Genomic DNA, 22,858 nt, shown 5'->3' with positions numbered 1-22,858 from the left:
GGGCTGTTTGAAATAAGAGGACCTCAGAAGGCACTATGGAACTTTTAGTGTGGTGTAGCAGTGTCCAGGTGGGATGTAACTATGTGGCAAGCTGGTGCACTATAGCTTCACACCTTGGCTTGCCATGCAGTAACAGCCCATGTAGACGAGCTCTTTGTTTCTACACCTTCCTGGAGGGTACAGGGAAACAGAGAGCATCAAATCTCCAGTACCATGCATTTCTGGGTATCTGCCTGCAGCCAAATTGGGGAGGTACCATAGTACTCTCCCGGATGCTTCCACACCACCACTGAGAAAAATTCTCATAAAAATAGACAAATATGGACAGCCATTTTAAAAGACAAGGGTCATCCAAATATTTTTACAGTGGAAGAATATTGTTTTCAATCACATATCTAAAAAAAAGCTGATTTTGCCCAAATTTTCTAGTGTAATGACCTGAGACTATAGGACTGATTCAAATCCTGCTAAGGCTGATTTTACGTCCACCTAACTCAATTGACTTCAGTAGAATTTCTCCTGATTTACACTGCTGTGATATTCGAATGAGGAACCAACTTTGGAAAGTATTAGCCCAAAAGGTAATATATTCAGGAAGTGCTAAGCAAATGCAAATAAGGTTTTATAATGTCTTCTCATGCTTAACTAGAGTGTCATTAGTACTACCCTGATCAGTTTCACCTTCTGGGAGGAAGTGAACAGATGTTTCAAACTTCTATTACACATGGGCCTCTGAGATCTCCAGATCTTTTTATTTGAACAACCTTTTTAATTTCAATAAGGCACAACATGTTTCTACACAAATCTAGTGTTCTTTTTAAGAGAGCCTGATTCTGTTCTCACTTTTGCCACTGTATGTTTAGTCATCAGCTCAAGCTCAGTATGGCTAAAACAGAGCTCCTAATCTTCCCCAACAAACCATCCTTGCTATCTCATTTCTCAGTCATTGTGGACACCACCACCCTCTTGCCTGTCACTCAGGCCCATAACCTAGCTATCAACTTTGACTTGGACTTCTCTCTAGAGCCTCATATCCCGTATATGTCCAAATGTTGCCAATTCTTTGTGCATCTCAAAGATACAGCTTTTCCTATCCATCTATACAGCTAAAACTATCATTCAAGCTCTTCTTATCTCACATCTTGATTACTGCCACATCTGGTTTTCTGGCCTTGACAAATGCAATCTTCATCCATTGCAAAAATAATTTTCCTAGCCCACTGCTTTGACCATGACATCCCTTTCTTTGCATCCCTCCACTGGCTCCTCCTTCCCTATCACATCAAACAAACTGCTTGTCTTTATTTTCAAGGACCGTGATGGTCTAGTCCCACTCTACCTACCATCTTTCATTCACTATTGAGATGTTGCCTCTTGCCTATATGATCATCCCATGATGCCAGCCTCCATTGCTCACTTGTTACATTTTCAAACAAGCACATTTGTGCTGTCTCCTGTGCTACCCCTCACACTTGGAAGAAGGGCCCCATAAATATCTGCAGAACAAATGCATTAGCCCCCTGCAAAACCCTCCTCAAAAAACTCCTTTTCTGTTATGTCTACAAAAATCTTGACAACTGCTGGTGTGCTGAGACCTCTGCCACTCATGCTGATCAATATTGTGTCATTGTTTCCTTGTGCTCCTCCATCTGTTTGTATCCACCTGTTGTCTCGTCTTTTACTAAGATTATATACTCTCTGGGGCAGGAGCTGTCTGTTTGTTCTGTGTTTGCACAGTACTTAGCACAGTGGGGTCTGTTCCATTACTAGGACTACACAATGCCATGGTAATAAATAATAAATAAATAAATAAAAATAATGTAAAAAGAGGAGTAACTCCATTGAAGCCAGTGGAATTCCACACAGATAAAATGAGTGTGACATCAAAATCAGGACCGAAAAGCGAGAGGAAGAGACCAAACAAAATTAGCATTGTTGAGAAGAATTCAGGCTGTAGAGGTTCAGCAAATTTAGACAAAGATCACATACCAATTATGTGAGATGTATGAACAGTTTCAAGAATGATAGCTCAGTTTCTTGGAATACTGTGACTCAGGAAGTTTATTTGGGTTTGTAGGGAATTTTGTATTTTTGTACATCTTTTCATGCATTAGGCAACTACCGTATGTGGTACTGGTGTCACTGTAAAATGTATAACTATCATGCACTGGATTTTGCTGATGCACACACCTTTTCTTTTTCTTTCTCTCTTACTTTCCTTCCGATAAGTAATAAAACTCCTTCAACAGCAGTAACAAATGGATGAAAGTTTGCAGTTTGCCTGCTGCTGGAGATGTGCCTGTTGCTAGTCTCATTGTTTGTTTACAGGATGCTATTGATGTAACCTAGCAGCCAGTATCAGCTCTGAATTGGTTTTTCTGTTTTGTTTTAAAAAATGTAGTTTTCAAAACAAAGATTAAGACAGTTGGGGATTCTAAAACCAATGGAGGATACTTTTCCAACCTTTCCCAAACAGCATTCTAAAAACATTACTCCTTGTGGACATGCAGTTAGTTCTACCAATTGCTGTAAAAATGAGGTTAACGCCAGTCCTCATTGTCAGAGTTCAGGGCAAGTGCACCTGTATTTCCCACTCCTGGTTCATCAATGGCATCCACTCTAGGCTTCTGGCTCCTCAGCCATCACCTTTCTTGGGTAGAAACCTCTCTCTCTCTCTCAGTCCTTACCAGGGTTTTTCCAGGCTGCAAAGTTCCCTGCTTACATTGTGATATTCATAGCAAGCCAGACTGCCTGAGCAGGTCAGCATTTACATTTTGCTTCCTTTCCAGAGGTTCTGAACAGCATAAATTGCGATAGCCACAATTTACCACACTGCTCTTTCTAAGCAAGCACATTTATTCTTAAGGTGAAAACATTACAGAGAAAACATATCAAAATAATAAAAGAACCTACATGCATGCTACCAAGTTTACCAGAGGTTATCCCAACTCCAATCTTGGGCTCTGGTAGGTGTCAGTACTTCAAAACCCACAAGTTTTGAATCTGAAATAGTAATGAACCAGAATCACCATGAATAGTTCAGTCTTTCCTTTATGCAGCTTGGGCCTTTGATGTTGGCCTCATATACCAGGTGAGCAGCAGAGAAAAGGCAAATTCTTTAGGCTATAGCTTGAAAAGTCTGGGTTTTTGCATAAATCAGAGATGGGGAATTCACATACATCTCCACCTAGATATTTCCCAGGAAATCCACTGCACATGTATCATCTCAAAAAGCCATTCTTGTCTGCCACATTGTTCAATAGCATTCTTTGATCATCCAGGCCTTGTAATAAATACACAAACTTTGCATTCAATACAATGAACTACAAAGAAGCTTGAAAAAAATACCTTATCAAATTAAGTTTAAGGTCATTGCAGGAAATTGCCATATCTGTAACATTCACCACTAGCCCAGTCATGTTCACCTTACTCATGCAAGCCATCCTATTGGCAGTAATAGGAGCCATATCTCATATTATTTGTGTAGTTCCCAAACATGTATAAAAAACTTTACAAATCAAAGAAGGAGTCAGATTCAGCATTGCTCCAACCTTGCATTATCATTTACACCAATGCAATCTGAGGCTAAGATGCTACCTTTCTAATCTGGGTAGTGCTTTATATCCACTTTGTATTGGTGCAAATGACTACACAAGGTGCAGTGCAACAGTGAATTGGCCCAAGGGATTATGGTTTCACACCAGCATATTTGAGGAGTAACTTCACTGAGGTGAATGGAGTTACTCCAGTGTTGGTTTGGTGTAAGTGAGATCAGAATCAGGCCCGAGGTCCCAGCACTAAAGAACTTACAATCTATCAGAAAAATATGATATACCAGAAAACAGTTAAAGTGAGGAATAATGAGGAGGTATTGGAAGGGACCAGCAAAAGAAAGGTTTGCAAAGGAAGTGGGTTTTAAAGAGACATTTGAAAGAAGGAGAAGCTGGGTGCCTGGCTTGTAGGAAGATGCAGGTTATCCCAAGTGCTGCTGAGGGTGGGAGGAGACATAAGAAACATGTATGAGATAGAATGTGAAAAGAGCAGGATGGACATTTGGGGTGAAATAACAGGAGCTGTAGGGAGGAGCAGAGTTCTGAGGAGAGGATGAGGAGCTGAAGCATAATTGTACTTTCTATTCTTAGTACTCACGATAAGCTCAGTTTTTGCAAGTGGGCAAGGGGCCGCTGCACCCATCTAGTTTTAACCTTGAAAAAGCCACTCAACAACTGCAAGATTAGGTCTTGTGCTTGAAAATTTCTTTACAGGCCTGATTCTGTGGGGTGTTGAGTGCTACCACATCCTGTAGCTTTTACTAGAAATGGAGAGTGCTCAGCATTGCAGAATCACCCTCTAAGAAATTAAATGCACATACATGTGGGCTCAAATCCTTGTCTGTAGCTTTAAGCCACCTTTGGGCTTCCTCAGCTCTGGGCCAGGTGAAGATTTCTAACTTGCACTAGGTGCCTGTGGCCCCCAAGGGGCTGTTATGGCAGCTAGAAGCTGCCAGAGCTTCCCCCTCCCCAGCTATCAGCTAAGGGTCTGGAGTGGAAGGTGTCACAGTTCAGGGGAAATGAACCTATATTCCCCATCCATGGTCTGCCAAGGGCACCCACTTAAAGGTTTCTGGCTCTTGCCTTTACCGCTCTTGTGTAGAGACCTGCATCTCCCTCCTGACCATAGGCTTTTCAGGCTGCACGGTGCTCTGCTGTACATTGTGATATTCCTGTCAAGCCAGACTGCCTAAACAGGCCAGCATCTGCTCTGCTTTCTCTTCAAAGGCTATGAACAGTGTAATGGCCCACAGTTACAAATCACCACCCAGCAGTTCCTAAGCAAGCACATTTACTCTTAAGGTGAGACTATTACAGAGAAAACATATTAAAACAATAACAGTTCCTATACACATGCGAATAGCGTACGAGGCGGGTCTGGTAGGTCCTTCCAACCCTTCCACCAGGACTGGAGCCCTCTCTTGGACAGAAAGTCCCATTCATTTGTTGAATCAGAAAGAAGGTCCAGAGTCAGTTTATGTTTAGGCTGTTTATCCAAAAGTCCGTTCTTTGTCTGTTGATCTCTGGAGGATCCAGTAGTAGTATCTATGAGCCTCTTCAGGTGATAGTACCTCTCTGGAGGTGTTACAGCCTGAGTGAATTTACCTAATCACCCCTTACTGTTCTTAGCTGTGAGTACCCTTCCCCCGGGAATTACATGCAATCCTTGGCCCACCATAATACATACATTTTGCATTTAATACAATGGACCCCAAAGATAGTTAAAACTTAAATCAATAAGGTCTCCCAAGGATATGTAGGAAATTGCCTTATCTGTCACAGAAGCCATTATGCCAGCTCTAGGGCATGGAAGTTATGCTACTATGTAATTCTGTTTATTTACAAATAATATGTATATAAAGGCCTCTTTCCCTGAATACAGTAAGACTCAAACAACAGGAGACAGCTTCTTTGCTCACTATTCTAAACCTCTCTTTAGCTACTTTACACAAAAGTGCTCTCAACTTTTTCTCAGAGATACGCTACAAGTATTTCTCTACTTGTCTCCGGGGATTCCTTGCTGCCTTCTGTGTTGCATGGTGTTTTTCCCCTTTCTCTCACACATACATGGCTTGAATCTGGCTCCAGCCTTGCATACCGCTTGTGTTTTGGGCAGTAGCTCTAATTGTTTCAGCTATCTATTTCATAAAGGAGCCTCGTTGCTTTTTACAATCAATTGTGAATGAAGAGAAGCTGTTGCACCCAACCCCCAGTATAACATGAGGATGATCCTCCCATGGCCAGCTATGCTCTCTTTAGGGTTGCTTTTTGCAGGTGGATTGGTTTAAAGGAGTCTGAACATAGTGGATAATATTGGCTTTCATCTATTGTTTATTGGTTTATTTGCCCATGTGTGCTTACTTATTTAATGCAAACCCACAACGGGAAGACAGCTTCATTCTTAACCAGTTTTGGAGAACAAACCTTTCTGCTTTACAAAGCACTTCCCCTACCATGGCATGCATATCCAGAGGGCATAACATTTAAATTATGCAAAGAGTTCAGTAAAGAATGTGACCTTTGGGGAGGTACAGTCCAGTGTCTTTTTTTTAGTGGCCTTATACGTAGATAAATTGTGTCACTGTTGAAAGCTGCATGCTTGGAATTCCTGGGTGCAATTTTCATGATTAATTATTGGAGGTATTAAGGCAACCCAGTGGAGCGAAAAGCCTGATGATCTATTGTATATAAAATACACAGCAGCAAGATACATTTGCTCAGGATGAAAGGTGTGCAAACAGGTGGCACTATTCTGACCTTGATGGCTGCCATTTTCATAGCATGCTTCCTCCACCACTAGGGGAAAACCTTTCTGAAAATGAAAGCTCATTCCAGGATCTCATGAAAGTCTTGTGCATGGAGGGCTTATATTATCCAAGACATCTGAGTGAATTATTAACATGGCATCGTGTCAGGTGTTCATTTTCCCCTTTCTCTCTCTCACTCCTGATAATTAGTTGGAACTTGGTATTCAATAACACTGCCTTTGTTAAATGCTTGCAGGATGAGGTAAGGCTGTAGGACTAAGGCCAACATTTCTATAGTTACACACGCTCCACAGCTTTGGCAGGCAGACATTTGAGGCAGAGAGAAGTTTATTACACACTTTTTTTCTCCTGCCTACCCAAAAATAAGTATAGAAAGCTTAGATTAACTTTTGCTGCAGCATTTAACAGGCCTGATTTGGGTTTCACATTAGTTTTACACTGGTTTAATGCCTTTGATTTTAGTGGGGTTACTCCTGATTTACACCAGCACAGGTAGGATCAGAATTTGACCCAATCTCTTTATACTTCAGAATGAATAGCAAGGCCAACACTCTTCTGGTATACTTTTCTTCACTTCTTTTCTTTCATTAGCCAAGGCTCAGACAATGGGTCTAAAAATTGCGGGATTAAGGAAGAAAGTGCCCAAACTCTTGGCAAATATGTAAATAAAGTCTTTTCTAGACACACAAAATATGTCTGTTAATAGGGAAGCAGAGGGCCTGCCCTTGTTTTAAGATAGGGGGCTAATGACAGACTGGCAGGTTGTTGGGAAGGCAGATTCTTGTTTTCCAAAATGTGGGCTCACAGAGAGCATAAAGAGTGATAAGTAATGGGGATTTTGAAAGTTCTTCCAGGTTTAACTCTCTGGAGGGAAATTTTCAGAGGCACAAATGGGAGTTAGGTACCCAATTGCTATTGATGTTCAGTGCCTTGAAAACCTCCTCACCAAGGTGTGTGTGGGGTAACATAGGGTCAGCTCACTTTCCCCAGGGAAACCTACAGGAAATGGACTGTGGACATTTTCTCCTGATCATTACTTTGAGGGACCGAGATGGGTGAGGTTTGCCCACTCTTCCCCTGCGGAATGAGTTTGGGGATTTGACACCTACCCTGAATTTGTGCATCTGGGGGTATCCACAGGTGGCCAGGGCCATACACAGAGACCTGTTTCCTCTGGGGCAGCTCTACAGCTCCTTCATGAGTGGGAGACAAAGAAAAGGCAGAGTCAAGTGAGAGGAAAGAGTAGAACAAAGGACATGAGAAGACTGGGGACCAGATACTCCATTACTGTACCTCTTGTGCAGTCATTTACACCAGGGCAAAGTACATGTACAACACTACCCACTCAGAATGGCAAAGTGAGTGCAATGACTTCATGGCATGCAGGGCAATGGAGAATCAGGCCCAAGATGTTAGCATTGTTCCAGCCTCCATCTATATGGAGCCAGGGAGGTCAAGTCAAGGAGACTGATCTATGTTCAGAAGATGACAGGGAACGAGGGGTCCTTTTTGTAATTTTGTACATATTCCAACAAGCAATAATTGCTGCCTTTGATGACAAGTGACAATAATTTGGCTTGAACTAAAACTGTTTACTGTATAGCAACTCACAAAATAGCAGTGAGTTGCCTATATACCTTCAACTTCAGATTGTCAATTAGTGGCTTCATTAATTAATGTTTGTAGTCTGCCTCAAGAGCCTGTAAACAGAGGAGCTAATCTCAGTTCCTGTTATCCCTGCCCATACTTTGTATTGTTGCTTTATTCTTCTTCCCCAGAAACAAGTCACTATCATGAATCTCTTGAACCAAGTTTTACAAGTGGTTTCAAATGTCTTCCCCATAACATAGTCCATTTATTAGCTTTTACCTCTTGCATTAGCTAGTTCCACTTGAGTTCCCAATTTAAACCTAGTTTTTAAAATATGTCCCTTTATGAACTTCTTAGAGCAAACTGAGCTCTGTTAGCTTTTTTCATCATCTCCCTTAATAACATCGTCACCTGTATTGCCCTAGGCTGCCTCCTTTACAGAGCAGTAATATTCCTTCTAGCCCAAGAGTAGGCAACCTGCGGCATGCGAGCTGATTTTCAGTGGCACTCACACTGCCCAGGTCCTGGCCACCGGTCTGGGGGGGCTCTGCATTTTAATTTAATTTTAAATGAAGCTTCTTAAACATTTTAAAAACCTTATTTACTTTACATACAACAATAGCTTAGTTATATATTATAGATTTATAGAAAGAGACCTTCTAAAAACGTCAAAATGTATTACTGGCATGCAAAACCTTAAATTAGAGTGAATAAATGAAGACTTGGCACACCACTTCTGAAAGGTTGCCTACCCCTGTTCTAGCCTATACTATAGACAGTATTCTAGATAGGAGACAAAATTCCCCTTTTCCCTGGTGCCAGATAAATGTTGATAGGGAGGATATGAAGAGTATGAAGTGTGCTAGATCTAGCATGACATAAACATGACACCAGGAATTAAGTTGCCCCAGTCGTGTTGTGGTTATTGAGAAAAGCAACTTTTGAGTTCTCTTCAATTTCTTCCAAATACAATTAACAAGAACTATGGCTCAGTTCATTGGCATGGTCCATAGCAGCCTAAACCCATCTTAACCAGTTATTTGAGGACCTCAAGTCTAGGGGAATCCTCAGGACTGTCATAACAGCTCATACATCAACCCCACTTCCTCGTGGCTGGTGCTAGGGACACAGTCAGGGAGAAACCGGGAGTGACTACTAGGCCATCCCTGTTCCACATTGATCTGTGTCTGCCATAATAGCCATTTAGCTTTCAGGTAGATCTAACTTGTGCTGGGTATCAGACCAGTGCTGGGACAGTCCCAGGATCAGGGGAACAAAGATGGCTTTTAGCCACCTTTCCCTCTTGCCCCCATGTTTTTTATGCTGAGAGCAGGTTGGACGGATGAGAGAATCTGGCCCTATGTTTTAAATTGAACAATGACTCCACAAAACCATAATTCATACAAGAAAAGTACAGTGCTTCACAGCTTCATTCAGAAAAGGCAAGAAAGACTAAGTGGGCCAATCAATTTGGTTTCAGCTTGTTCTCATCTGATAAATGTCCTGTTGGAGGTCACACAATCATGTGAAAATGAAATGAGGAACAATGGGATTGGAGCACACACTGCTTTTCTCTTTGAATCAGCGAGCATGGTGTCTGCTTCCTTGACTATAATGTATAGGTTAGGGATCAAAAGAAGGAACTAAATCATATTTCTATAAATGCAGCAGCACGCCTATTAGCTAGATTCTTTAATCTTAAAAAAATTCCTGTTATCAAAATGTGGGTTTTGCTCACCACTCTTCATGTTATTTACATGAAAAACTCTCTTCAGTAGCAAGACTGTTTCTCAGCACAAATTACATATCCAAACATCTATTCTGATGAACAGGGCTCTCCTGTAATTGAGATCTTGCTATTCTTAGATGGGGTAAAAGATTAGCAATAAGTAATTGGTTTCATAGTGGGCTAGTGCATTGACCTTTCTCTTCTGGAGATGTGGGTCCAAACCCTAAATGATGTTTCATGTGAATTTGGTGGTCTCAGACTAGTCATTGGTCCATAATGCAGCACGACTGGCAATGTCTGATACAGATAGGTCCAGGCCTTGATTAGCAGACATGTTGCTGGTCAAACCTGAGGAGTGTTGATAAGGCGGGAGAAATGGGTGGCTTCAGGGCTTGCTAATGGAACAGAGAGTCCTCCACCTTTGCATTGTCTTCAGTAAAGAAGAAGGAAAAAAAACAAACAAACAAAAATACAAAACAAAAAAAAAGGTGTGTTCTGACATTGTGTAAGCTAACCGATAGACTCAACATGAGGTACAATCCTAGTTAAGACAAGGCACTCTCACATCACAATTGTACTGGCAGTAACCTACTTGATGAGCAAACCCAACAGTATTTTGAGCACTGCAGGGATCTTTAGCTTAGGTAAAAGAAGTGTTGCTGTAGAGTGAATGGGGGAAGCTAAAAACACAAAAGAGTAAAGTTCAGCAAGAGAGAGGGAAGCAACCAACTTAACCATAAAAGTTATTTATTGAATAATAGTGATAACTACACAAGGAGGGCTAAACCAACATAACATACATTATTAAAAGTTAATACCTAAGGTAGAAAGGAAAATGAAGAGAGAGAGAGAAGGGGATCTCACTACTCCCTGAAGCTTGAACTGGTCGGGGTTCCCAGGTGATGGTGGTAGCGGGGGGTCTTGAGGGCAGGAGACCAGCAGAGTCCCCAGCACAATCAGTCAGGAGAATATGGAGTCCCAGTGGAACTGATGCATAGTTTGGATCTAAGCATCAGAACCCTGACTAGAGGGTGAGTAGGGATTTTTGTAGAGAAAATACAGTGGTTCAAGGGAGAACACTAGATTTGTTTATAGGTAAGCTGATGACTCAAGGGTTTTCTTTAGGCTAGACAATAGGAGCTGATCACTCTTGGCTATGGGTGGTGTTTTCTTCCAGGGAGCTCACAATGCAACTAGGCTGCTTTCAGTATTTTGGATATCAATCAAAGATTCATTACTAGCATTGGTCTGATAATTGCTGAGCTCGGTGTGGGCAGGTGTAGGTTCATTACCATCAGGAGCAGAGACTCCCATGATGCAGTGCTTCCCCGCTTTTTCTGGTCCCAGAGTTCAGTGCAGATCTCAGTTCTCCATTCTGTATGCTAATAGAGATGTCTCCCTGTCCTAGGGTGACCAGATGTTCCATTTTTATAGGGGCAGTCCCGTTTTTTGGGACTTTTTCTTATATAGGCACCTATTACCCCCCATCCCTGTCCTGTTTTTTTCACAGTTGCTATCTGGTCACCCTACCCTGTCCCATCTCTCATGCAGATTAGGCTAGGGGATATGTCTCTGTTCTTCATTCTGTATACAAACAGAGATGTCTTAATCTTGTGACCCTTGTCAGGAGGGGTCTAGGTATGTCTCCCAACGCCCTTCACTGCTCTCTGCAAGTTTTTTTTCCTCTGGTGGGTTTTGGTTTAAACAGAGGCTGGGGTGGGGAGTGTCTTTCATGAGTCAGGCTAGATATTGCACCCTGGTTCCCCAGAAACACAGAGCTGACTGGTATCAATGGTAAGAACACACCTTTCTCCCAGTGAAGATGCACCAGGAAACAGTGGTTCAGATTCAGCCAGGTTGGTAGTAATAGAAAGTAGTGGCATTTGTTAATAGCCTTTTGGTGGGCCACCTGAAACAATTTTGGTCATTTCAATCCTGGTCCCATTCAATAGGTGTCCATATCACAGAGTAACTACCATGTTTTGCACTGTTGTTGACAATCTTGGCAGACACACCAAGGAGTAAGTTAACATGGACACTAAACTACTCTCACCCGCCCTGGAGGAGGGCACTGACACAGGGTTGAGGCACATGAGCACAATAGCACGATGAAGCTTACATTGCTGCTGCTATTGTTCTGTGTCTAGAGGACTTTGTGGCTTAATATTCAAAGCACTCATAGCTCCCACCGATGTGAATGGGTGGTGAGTACCTTTGAAAATCAGAACATAATATCTAGGGGTTTTGTTCCAAAATTAAAATGGAGGGGAGGGGATGATGAAGAGAACTACAAGGGAAATTGGCTACTTCACTCCCTTAGATTCCTCTCAAAACCTCAGCATAAATTCATTTAAAACAAAACAAAATACAGTTGCTCCTAAGACTGTCGCAAGGTTGCCACCCCACCCTGCCACCTCCTGGCTGGCTTTGGTACTGCAACAACTTTTGCCACAGTTTCCTCCTCTGGCCTTCAGCCTACTCCAGGCATAAGAGTGACTTGGCCATTCAGCCAGACCACTTTATAAAGTCCAGCCCCTTCTGGGGCCAGAGTCCTTTACAAAAGGACAACAAAAATACTCAAAACAACTAAATCTGCAGCCCAGCCAGGCTCTGCTGGCTGCCTCTTCCTCACAAAGGCACCTTGACCACTATAGTTTGTCTCCAAGCCTAGTCCCTGGCTCTTGTGCCTCAAACAACCCTACAGTCCAGGGGCTGGCATGCTCCTCCCCGCTTGCAGGGGTTCAGAGAGGCTGCTACTCTCAGGGTTCCTGCCTCCAATCAAGCTTCCAGCAAACCTTGGGAGTAGCCTGTCTGCTTTTCTCTGTCTCAACCTTCCTTCAGGCTGCTTGTCAGAACCAGGACATTTCCCACCTCCTCTCCTCTGGCTCTCCCCTTCCAACTGGGCTTACCCAGCTCTTTATGAGACTCATCAGCTTTTCCCCAGCTCAGTCTAATAACTAAGTTGAGCCATCTGATCTCTAGCCAATCAGGATAAACTGGGGAGTGGGAGGGCAGGGGGGAGTTGATCCATCACAGGCACAGCCCTTAAGGGCCAGTCAGCCTGTGACAAAGATGTATTATTGCACCCACATTGCTTACAGCATTGTACTTTCTCTTCTTGGGTCTAGTCCATACACAGTTTTTGTACACATGTAATTGTTTTGATCAAGGTTGTGATTTTATTTTAAACCAATACAATTAGATTGTTACAACTGCTGTAGCAATAATACCAATATAAAGTTGCCTTTTGTCAGGATAGTTTATTCCCCATCCCATACAGGAATATGCTATACCAGTATAAGCGCTTTTATACTGGTGTAACTGTGTTCACACTAGCGGGGTTGTGCTACTTATCCCAGGATAGTTAAAGCAGTACATCTTGTGTGTTTAGACAAGACATTTGTGGGCAAAAATGGATTCACACGGACTGGGAGGTTGGACTAGGTTGTGTGTCAAAAATATATACTATATTGAGGGTAAAAATATTTCCTTCTGCCTACCTGGGATGTACTTGTAGCACTTTATCCTGTGTACACAGTTGCAACCATGCATGAGGTTGGCATTTGCTAGCTATTTCAAAGGTATGCTGGAACTTTTAACAAGGAACACAGAAAGGAGTTCTTTGTTACAGTTCACTAAACCAGCCCATCTCCTTTGTGAATCATTAATGATACTGACTGCCAGGTAAATTTACTTTAGCTGTAAATCTATAAATGACATGGGAAGATGTGGTAGAATGATTTTCATATCTAACTTTGAAATAAGAACAGTTTAGTTTCCAGGGGGATAGAGGAGAGATATAAATTAAGAATCTGGGAGATTAGACAGTGGGGAATTTAAAAAGCAAGTATTTCCCTTACTGGGGTGTTAACTTTACCCACATTATTTCCTGTTCTTACTGTATCTATTGCAGTAAGGAGGACGTACTTTTCTATAGAAAGCGTTTACTTTAAGGCTGCCTACTGAAGTAGAAACCTTTTGTAGCGGATGTTGAGAAAGCTCAATAACAGTGTTTTCTAGAGAGAGCTTAAAATTCTGTTTGTGCAAAAGGTAATTCAAAGGGAGTTTGAAGTTGTTTGCAGTGATAAAAGTAAGGGGAGTCAAGTTAGAAAATAGCAAGGTCTCTGAAAATGGTGGAGTATCAGGGGTATTTCCTAATAATCCTAGCCCAGGAAAGTAGACAGTTGTGCTTTTGTATAGACCTAGTCCCTCTAAAAATCACATACAAAATAGCATTTTAATAGGTGTCTCCTATGATACCCCTGCAATCATGCGATTCCCATGATGCACCATGCCATTCAGTCAGAGGGGAGACTGCCCTGCATCATGGAAGTTGTAGACCAGCTAGGGAGCCCAGTCCACAAGAGAGCACTGGGGCTTCAGGAATCCAAACTACGATTCCCATGAGACAACAACTCCTGTAGGAAAATGAAGTTTAATGTTGAACGGATTAAACAAAAAGTTTCAGGTCAGTTAAACAAACCAAACTAAATAATTTGGAGCAATTCAGCCCCAAACAAAAGCATTTCATTTTGATTTTCCTGACAGAAGCATCAAAAATTTCAGCAAAAGCAAAAGTTTTTCCCACTGAAAATTTTGATTTTGCAGAAACTACATTTTATATTGAAAAATCATTCGGATGGAGCATTTCTGATCCCCCCCCCCCCCCCGAAAAAAAACCATCCAGAAGTCTAGAAACCACTGCCTGCGTATCCCCCAACTTATTGGCCCTGTGTATAAACTCCCATCACATGTCCCCCAAAGGACTCACCCAAAACAGAAGAGCCTTAGGTGGAGGCCCAGCCAGAGGGACTTGGGGAAGAGGCAGGAGCAGCTAGGCACTGAGCAGCCCCTTGGAAAGCTCTTTTGTGGATGGGGATGTAGTCACCTAGGAGTCCATCAGATTTGAGAAGTGGCTGCCAAACAAAAACCAACCAACTAAACAAACCACCAGCAGCGGGTCACAGAGCAAGGTGGGAAGGAGCTGTGGCATGTCATCCAGAGCAGTCCTTTCCAAGCAGCTCACTAAGAAATCAAGATAGGTAGTGTAAAAACAATGTTTTCTACTTCCAAGAAAAAGCCCTGGATGTTTGGAAAGGATGTGGAAAGGATGGAGTGGCAGATGTACTAACCATAGTGGCATCCAAGCTGCTGATTAAAGCAGGGATGGGGAACACCACTGAGCCACTTACAAACTTCAAGGAAAGGCAGGGCAGGAGGTGCAGTGCCACTGAACATTCACTCATGAATGGAAGGGATGGTGGCTGCTCACAGATGGCAAGGGGGAAGGAGAGTGAGGTGTGCTGCGGGTGGCTGCCCTCACCAAAACACTTCTTACCTGCCAATGAGGTAAGATGTCTCTTATACCAACAACTATCTGGTCTCTTATGAGTTCTTTTAACATTCCATATTTGCAATATTCAGCAAGACTACAAACTGCAGTAGTTGAAGTCTCAGTTGTTTCTCCTTGTTGCTGGCACATCATATTAAACTAGCCCTTTCATATATACTATTCTGACTGCCTGTGAAATGGACATCAAAAGCCTCCTCTGTTCTGGAGTATTCTTTCTTAGCAGAGAGAGATAGGGTACATAGGATATCACCAGCAGTTCACTCAGGGCAAATATCAGGGCATTTACCTGGTATTCTTGTGCTCTGTTGAGTCAGAAGCCATCTGGAATTGCTCAAATCTATGGATCCAGCAAGACCAGTTGTGTGGGTTGCCAAAATCAAACTTCTCAAACTGATCCATTTGTGCTATAGGCTCCATTGCTGTGCTGAGACTGGGCACTGCCTCCTTCTTGCTGCAGCTTTCACAGGTCTTCTCCCTGTGTTTCCATTTTCCCCACTCACTCACCTTTCTGTCAGGTCTCTGCTCTTTCTTTTACTTCTTCCTTAACTCGCTTATGACACCATGTAGTGTGAGGACAAAGAGCCATGATTTAAGCAGCAACTAGAGAACTTCATAACCAGGAAGATCCTATGTCTATTAAGCTCCCTGCTGCAACACATCCCTTTCCTCTCTGTGGAGGGCCAGGAACTGTATAACCACTCCACATCGTCTATTCAAGGCACAGTCCAATGACTCAGCCCTTTTCAGCCTCCTGCCAGTGGTTCTCCAGCTCAGGAGAGTCAGCAAACTAGCCCTTCCTGGCTGACTCTCAGGAAGATGTCATCTGTCCTCTCAATTTGTTCTCACCTGCCTCTTCCTGCCAACCCTTATATGGCCCAGGTGCCTTCTTTTACCAATTGGGAGGTGGCTAATCAGTCACATGTGCACTAGACCCTGCTCCCTCTTACATGGCTACAGCCCATGAAGTTGTGCTGGGTGAAGATGGGAAGCAAATGGGGGCCCACTTCCCCTGTGTGTTGGCTGAGGGGAGGGAATGCTATGACTGGCTGGCAGAAGCATGTGTCCCTGTTATCCCTCTTTCTCATTCCTGGCAAGAGCAGCCTGGCTCCCCTGCCCAGGAACTAGAGCAAGGACTGCCATGCTGTACATTCAAAATCTATTTTACATCTTTTTTCAGAAGTCTCTTACCACTGTCTCCACTGCATGGTTACTGTGCCTGCCTCGTAGTGATGGGGCCCTTACCCCATCAGACAGATTAGCATTAACTACAAAAATCTTGCAGCTCAATCACGTTACATTATTTCAGAGTGACTCACAGCAGTCAGACAGTATTTGATAAACCAACTGGTGAGTTTCCTTTAGTAACTGAAGGCCTAGCCCAGCAAAGTATTGGGCAAATGTAATTCCTGTGTAACTCCACTGAAGTTAACAGTTACTTTGGGGTGGGGTGAATTTGACCCATTAGTTTCGGTCCTGCTCCCACTGGACTCAATGGCAATTTTGCCATTGACTTTAATGGGAGTAGAATCAGGCCCATCATTTTAGGAGCTTTATGCACAAATATATCAAAGTGGCTTATTAATTGTTTATAGCTTGAGCTCCTATCTGCCATTTCCCTGACAAGTTTAACTGGCTTTAGAGATGACCAGTTCTTGAAGCATGCTCCCGTTGTGATATCATTTTATACCAGATTCATTTCTTGGTTTATAATTTCTGCTTGATTTAAGAACAATTCTGGCATGTCTGCTGTTATAACATGAGTTTGAGTAAGAGATAACTATCTGGTTTCCAAAGCACACTGTACTTTTCATCACAAATGTTGTATAGGATGGGCAGTGATAGAGGATTAGATTACGCTTCTGTTTTGCCCAATATTTTCCCTCACACAACATAGCGAAAAGAAGCAAGAATCTATTTTAGTGTGTTCAGAACTCATATCAGAGAACTGAACTCCATGGGCATAATACAAATATGATGTATCAAACTTAACAACAAAAAATCCCAGTGCACATTTGCTCGGAGAAGCCCATGAACAGAAAAACCAATACAAGGTAAAATACGAGTGTTTTAATTAAACAAAACTTCATGTTTTATTTATGCATCATCCTAACAAGTAAACCACACAGTATGGCAACCATTTTTTTCTGCAGTTCCTCATCCCCTTATATATTATTAAATCCAGACTTAAACTCTGGTTCCAAAGCCAGAAGAATTTTTAGAACAAACTTCTGAAATTTATTTCCCTGTATCTGTTTCTAATTTCATTGACTAGTCCAAACTCCAAGTAGCCTCATGGTGAGAAGCAATACTAGAGCAGTCTTGTTTTAAGGCATTCCACCAGTCATGTGAGTGTGTTATAAATTTCCAGTTTTATTTTGTATCATATGCACAAACCCTTCATTTTACCTTTTACATAAAAAACACTTCATGAAACAAGACAAAATAACTTATGATTATATGAAACATTGTAACAAATCACAAAACTATACATATTAATAGAAAAAAAGTAGAGCTAATTCTTTAAAAGATTATGACTGGCAATATGCAACAGATGTGCCAGTACAGTAAAATCAGCTAGATATACAGTATGGAATATGGAGTTCATATCTCTATATATGAGCATGTATAAATATGTACAAGAGTCTGTAAGGCTTATAGAAAACATATTTTCACTCCCTCTCCTCCTCAAAGTGCTTTGTGTAAAAATATTACACAAGATACTCTGCTTTCTATACAAAATAAAAAGTTAAAACACACACACAATTTTAAATGTGTGGTTTTTTGCTTTATCTGTTCCAAGAAAAAACAAAACAAAAAGAAAACTAGAAAAATTCAAACAACAAAAAGTGCTGTTTAAAAAAATGCTGCTATAAAAGTACACAACGAAAACTGGTAATGAACACAATTAAATGTAGGTTTATATAAAGTCATTCACAATGTTTCAAGAAAATCTGAAAGTACAGTATCATGTGACAGACAGCATTAACATTGCAACACTTCAGCAACTGGTATTAGTAAACTATGATGTCTTTGTTTTTTGATACAAAATGCTATTTGAAACTACATTTTAATTCCAGTGTAGACCCCTTTCTCCTGTAGATATAAATACACCATTTGAATATGAGGATAAAGAATAATATAAAAAGAATTATTGCAAATTATTTAATTATAATATTGTTTAATGTTCATTTTCTAAAATAAAAACATCTTTTAGATTTAATCCCTTTAGAAAGTTAATATTTTCCAGCAATCTAAAACAATAACAAAATCTCGAGGCACATGTATTGCATGTAATTCAGTAACTTGCATTAAGCTGTGTATGTTTTTACAAGCACCAGTTTTCCTTTGTGATGTGACAAACAATTCTCTATTTAAATATTCAAGAAAACAGTCACAGAAGAGTTTTTTTTGTTAAGAATCCAGCTGCTGCAAGATGATCTGAAGTTTATGAGAATGATAATGAAATAATTGTGAAGTATCTCTCTTTCTCTCTTGATATATAAGTAAACATGGCATACCCTTTTTGCAGAATGGTAGCCCATCTCTATGTGCTTCTGGAGGCAGTATTTTAACTATTTTGCTTTAAGATTAAGGCACTTTACAAGCTGTGCACAGTAAAAAAATGTGATTGACTTGCAAGAGTATTTTTTTCAAACTTATCTGACAAAAAGGAAAACTCTCACCATCCTTTTTTGTTTTGTTTTCTTTCTTCTACCACTTCTGCCATGTCTTTCTTTATAAGCCCTCCTCACTGGATAGTTTGTATGTTCAGAGATTAGAAAAAGTATTTCAGTAGCGTCAAAGGTCAAAGAGGTATATATCTGAACTCTGCAGTTATTTTTTTGCTTTTCATACACAGTGAGTGACAGACAAATCATGGACAACCATGTCAAGGTTGCAGTAAGGAGGAAAACTTATAACTGATTTGACTGTCCAGAGTCACAAGGGGCCCAATCTTGCTCCCATTGACTTCAGTGGTGTAAGATAGAGCCCAGTGAGCCTGAAATTGCAACTTTAAGCATGCCTACAACTCCTGCTGAAGCCAAAGTGAGTTACGTTTGTGCAATGACCATAGGGATGGCCTTAATTTAGGATAAAATGAAATCTCCAGCAAAGGCTAAAACTCAGGGTTAATGCGTTGGGGCAGATCTTCAGCTGATGGAAATAGGCTCTATATCCAACTGTGCTGCATTATAGCTCAGTGCAGATGCTTTAAATGTGTGTGCAACATTATTTACCATAGCAAACAGGACAATATGTCTAGGCACAATGATGTGAGTTAAGACAAAGGGCCAAATTCATCTCTGGTGTCAAAGTTCAAATACAATAGGGATTAATTTCACACAATTTCCAGATTTATGCCATACTCTTATTGTTACTTTTGTATAGTTTTTGTGTGTAAGTACTTAATTTTGCTTAAATGTTGTATACTTTTTATTGATAGACTAGAGGAAACTCTCCCAATTAAGTGTATATGTCCAGATGTGACAGAATATAGAGCAGGGGTGGGCAAACTTCGGCCCACCAGCTGTTTTAATGCAGCCCTCGAGCTCCCGAGCTGGGGAGTGGCATCTGGGGCATGCCCCACTCCAGCCAGGGAATAGGGTTGGGGGCCACTCCATGCAGCTCCCAGAAGCAATGGCATGCCCCCATCCCGGTTCCTATGCACAGGGCAGCCAGGGGGCTCCTCTCTGCATGCTGCTCCCCACCCCAAGCGCCACCCCCGCAGCTCCAACTGGAAAGATCCCCCTCCTGTCCTCCAGACCCCTTGATCCTAGCCCAGAACACCCTCCTGTACCCCAAACCTCTCAGCCCCACCCCAGAGCCCACACCCCCAGCTGGAGCCCTCTCTCCCCACGCCCCAAACACCTGCCCCAGCCCTGATCCCCCTCCCACCCTCCAAACCCCTCAGTCCCAGCCCACCCCAGAGCCCACACCCCAACTCCCTGCCCCAGCCCTGATCCCTCTCCTTCCCTCTGAACCCCTCGGTCCCAGCCCAGAGCACCCTCCTAAACCCCATGCTCCTCATCCCCAGCCCCACCCCAGAGCCCTCAACCCCCCCCCCCCTCCCTAGCACCCAACCCTTCCACTGCAGCCAGGAGCCCCCTCCTGCAGCCAGGAGCCCCCTCCCACATCCTGAACTCCTCAGTTCTGGCCCCACCCCAAACCAGAGCCCACACACACCCCTGCATCCAACCCCAATTTTGTGAGCATTCATGGCCCGCCGTACAATTTCTATTCCCAGATGTGGTCCTCAGGCCAAAAAGTTTGCCCACCCTGATATAGAGAGTCCTCTGAGGCCTGGTGTTTTGCCAAATTCATCCCTGGTGCAACTCCAGCAAAGTCAGTGCAGTTAAATCAGGAATGAATTTACCTGACTGATCATAACGGCATCTCATTATGAGCAGGTATTTGGACAATTTTTTAAAATTTATCTTTCTAAACTAATGAGTTCTTTGGAAAAGTTTTGGTCTATTCTGTGAATAATACGTCAACAAATTTCAGCATGCAAACTTGCTGGACTGCAAAAATTTCTTTGGATCTTAGTCCTGCATATCATAACAGGCCATAGTATGAAGCCATCATGATATTAATAAGCATATATATATATACACACACACACATTAAGAAACCCCAAACGGTTTTATTCACAATATGGATGAATAATTTTAAAATGAAGATTTAAATAAGTGATAAGAAAAGCTGCTTTCCAGGAGCACAGCAATGACAAAATCCACATCTCCACTTCATTCCTTACCCTGCCCAAACACTTTTGGCTTTTAAGATGGCCAAACTGATTTGCTTTCAGCCTGGGCTAAAACTTGCAGGCCAGCCAAAGGTTAAAAAAACCACAACTTAACAACTCAGTTGTAGATCTCTGAATAACCTAGCACAAACATCAACAAACCCTTAAATATAGCAAGAATTACATAAGGATGAAGCCAATAGGATTCAATATAAATTTAATAGGGTTTCATACAAATTGCTTTAAAAAGTTACTGAATTTAATGGAGAATGATATCTTTTCTACAGGTTATTTTTAACCTTCCTATAGCATTCTACATCAGGAATACAATTCTCTTTTAAATTGCATAGTATGGTTAAAAATTCTATTGAAAGTTTATCATTATTTATTAAATTCTCCATAGCAATGCTAATAAGGGCTGCTCAAATATAAAGGAAATCCTAGTGCCTTTTTAGTTAAACTTTTCTTATTCATTGTATAAAATATTAAAATGGAAACAATATTGAAAAAGGTAGTAATAGCCATTCTGGAAGGTTTAAATTCTAGTGCAGTGTTTCCCAAACTTGGGATGCCGCTTGTGTAGGGAAAGCCCCTGGCGGGCAGGGCCAGTTTGTTTACCTGCCGCACTTGCAGGTCCGGCCGATCGCGGCTCCCACTGGCCGTGGTTTGCTGCTCCAGGCCAATGGGAGCTGCTGGAAGCAGTGGCCAGTATATCCCTTGGCCCGCACCACTTTGGGAAACACTGTTCTAGTGGAATGGAACAGGAAACCAAAACAAGGATTGCAGGAAATCCAGTACCAATGCTCTTTGGCTCCAAGAAGCCCCAGCAATGCTTCTAGCTGGTGGTGCCATGATGCGTTTCAAATTGTTTTCCCTTTTTTGTCTTTGTGTGTATCTAGCTATGTAAGCACCACAGACAAATAGGTTGTGCAAGAAGGTGAGTCTTTTAAAATGTTTGTACTGTTCTCTGGTTTTAGTTCTTAGATTCTCTCCCCCCGGCAAAACTGCATTCTTAAGTGATTTCGCCGATTCGGCTTAAAAAGATTACAGCCAGCAGCAGGTTTCTTATTCAGTACTGTATTTGAATTCCCTTTGAAAAAAAAAATAGTGCTGCCATGCAGCAGATCAAAAGAAAAGTAACAATTGCTAAAGTTTTGGCAAAGTTTTCTAGTTTTACCAACATTTCCCCCTTTGATTGGCTGTTTTTGTGAGGTTGAGTGTCTGATGATTGCATTTCCTCCTCTTTCTGAAACATACATACAGCAGTCTTATGGAGGAATGATATTTGTAACATTTGTTCCTGACTATCAGAAAGGGAAGATGATACGCAATAGAGTATTTGTGATTATAATTAGATCATTTTAGCCTTCCGTATAGACAGAGGAAAGCTGGCTAGGACAACGATCCACTGCATTTATCTGAAGGAAACTGGCGTCCTCAGACCCATTGCGCAATGAATCACCAAAGATACCTGTTGACCCTGATGGAAGATCATAAACTGGAAAAGAGTACAGAAATCATTAATTAACACTGCCCAACTGTCTGTAATAGTTACACAGAAAAAATAGCTGGAAATAGCTTTTAAAAAAATACATGGGTACTTAAAGGTTCAGATGAATTGCTTACTATGAGGGAAAACCTAGCCCCATTGAAATCAATGGTAAAACTCCTATTGACTTCAATAGGACTAGGATGTCACCCACTGTGTATGTATAGACACACATTATATACATGCACACACAAATTATATGCGCTGTGTGTGTGTGTGAATATATGGATGGACAGATCCTGTGGAGTTTCCCATAACTGTGCAGTTTAGCTGAAGATCCTTTTATTTTATCAATCTGCCTACTGCCCTGGGTTATGGGATTTCTACACATGCAATATACGATAAAAAACAGCAAACTATTGCAAGATTATTCTGCAGTGCAGAGGACCCTATCCTGCAAACACTAAATTTCAGTGGGACTGTGTGCAGCACTAGGTGTGTATTCAGGAGAACAACTGCAGAGCAGGGTCCTTATTTTGAATTTTTAAATGCTTGTGTAGATGGCTGCCATGAATCTTAAAACTGGCAGTTAGGTATATGATTGGGTTTTTAAGCACCTCACACCAGGATTT

At 41.8% G+C, this 22,858-nt stretch overlaps 1 protein-coding gene across 2 annotated transcripts in view; it reads right to left on the bottom strand.

Annotated features, from left to right (window-relative positions):
• Positions 1 to 2,917: 2,917 nt before the first annotated feature.
• The window catches only part of GLIS3 (GLIS family zinc finger 3), a 323,632-nt gene continuing 303,691 nt past the window's right edge, over positions 2,918 to 22,858 (bottom strand). Inside the window, exons 13-14 of one of the 2 annotated variants that reach the window (XM_045020847.1) lie at positions 7,429 to 7,512; positions 2,918 to 3,003 (exon numbers count right to left, since the gene is read on the bottom strand). In XM_045020847.1, coding sequence (XP_044876782.1) covers positions 2,930 to 3,003; positions 7,429 to 7,512 — 158 coding nt within the window. In that variant the 3' untranslated portion in view covers positions 2,918 to 2,929. Of the gene's footprint in view, positions 3,004 to 7,428; positions 7,513 to 20,978; positions 22,236 to 22,858 lie in introns of those variants that run through there. The other variant, XM_045020848.1, reaches the window with a different exon arrangement.

The sequence above is a fragment of the Mauremys mutica genome, chromosome 6, assembly GCF_020497125.1.
Source record: "Mauremys mutica isolate MM-2020 ecotype Southern chromosome 6, ASM2049712v1, whole genome shotgun sequence".
In the NCBI taxonomy this organism is placed as follows: Eukaryota; Metazoa; Chordata; order Testudines; family Geoemydidae; genus Mauremys; species Mauremys mutica.
Note: the sequence above shows the minus strand (reverse complement) of the source record. Positions and strands in the feature narration are given on the sequence as shown.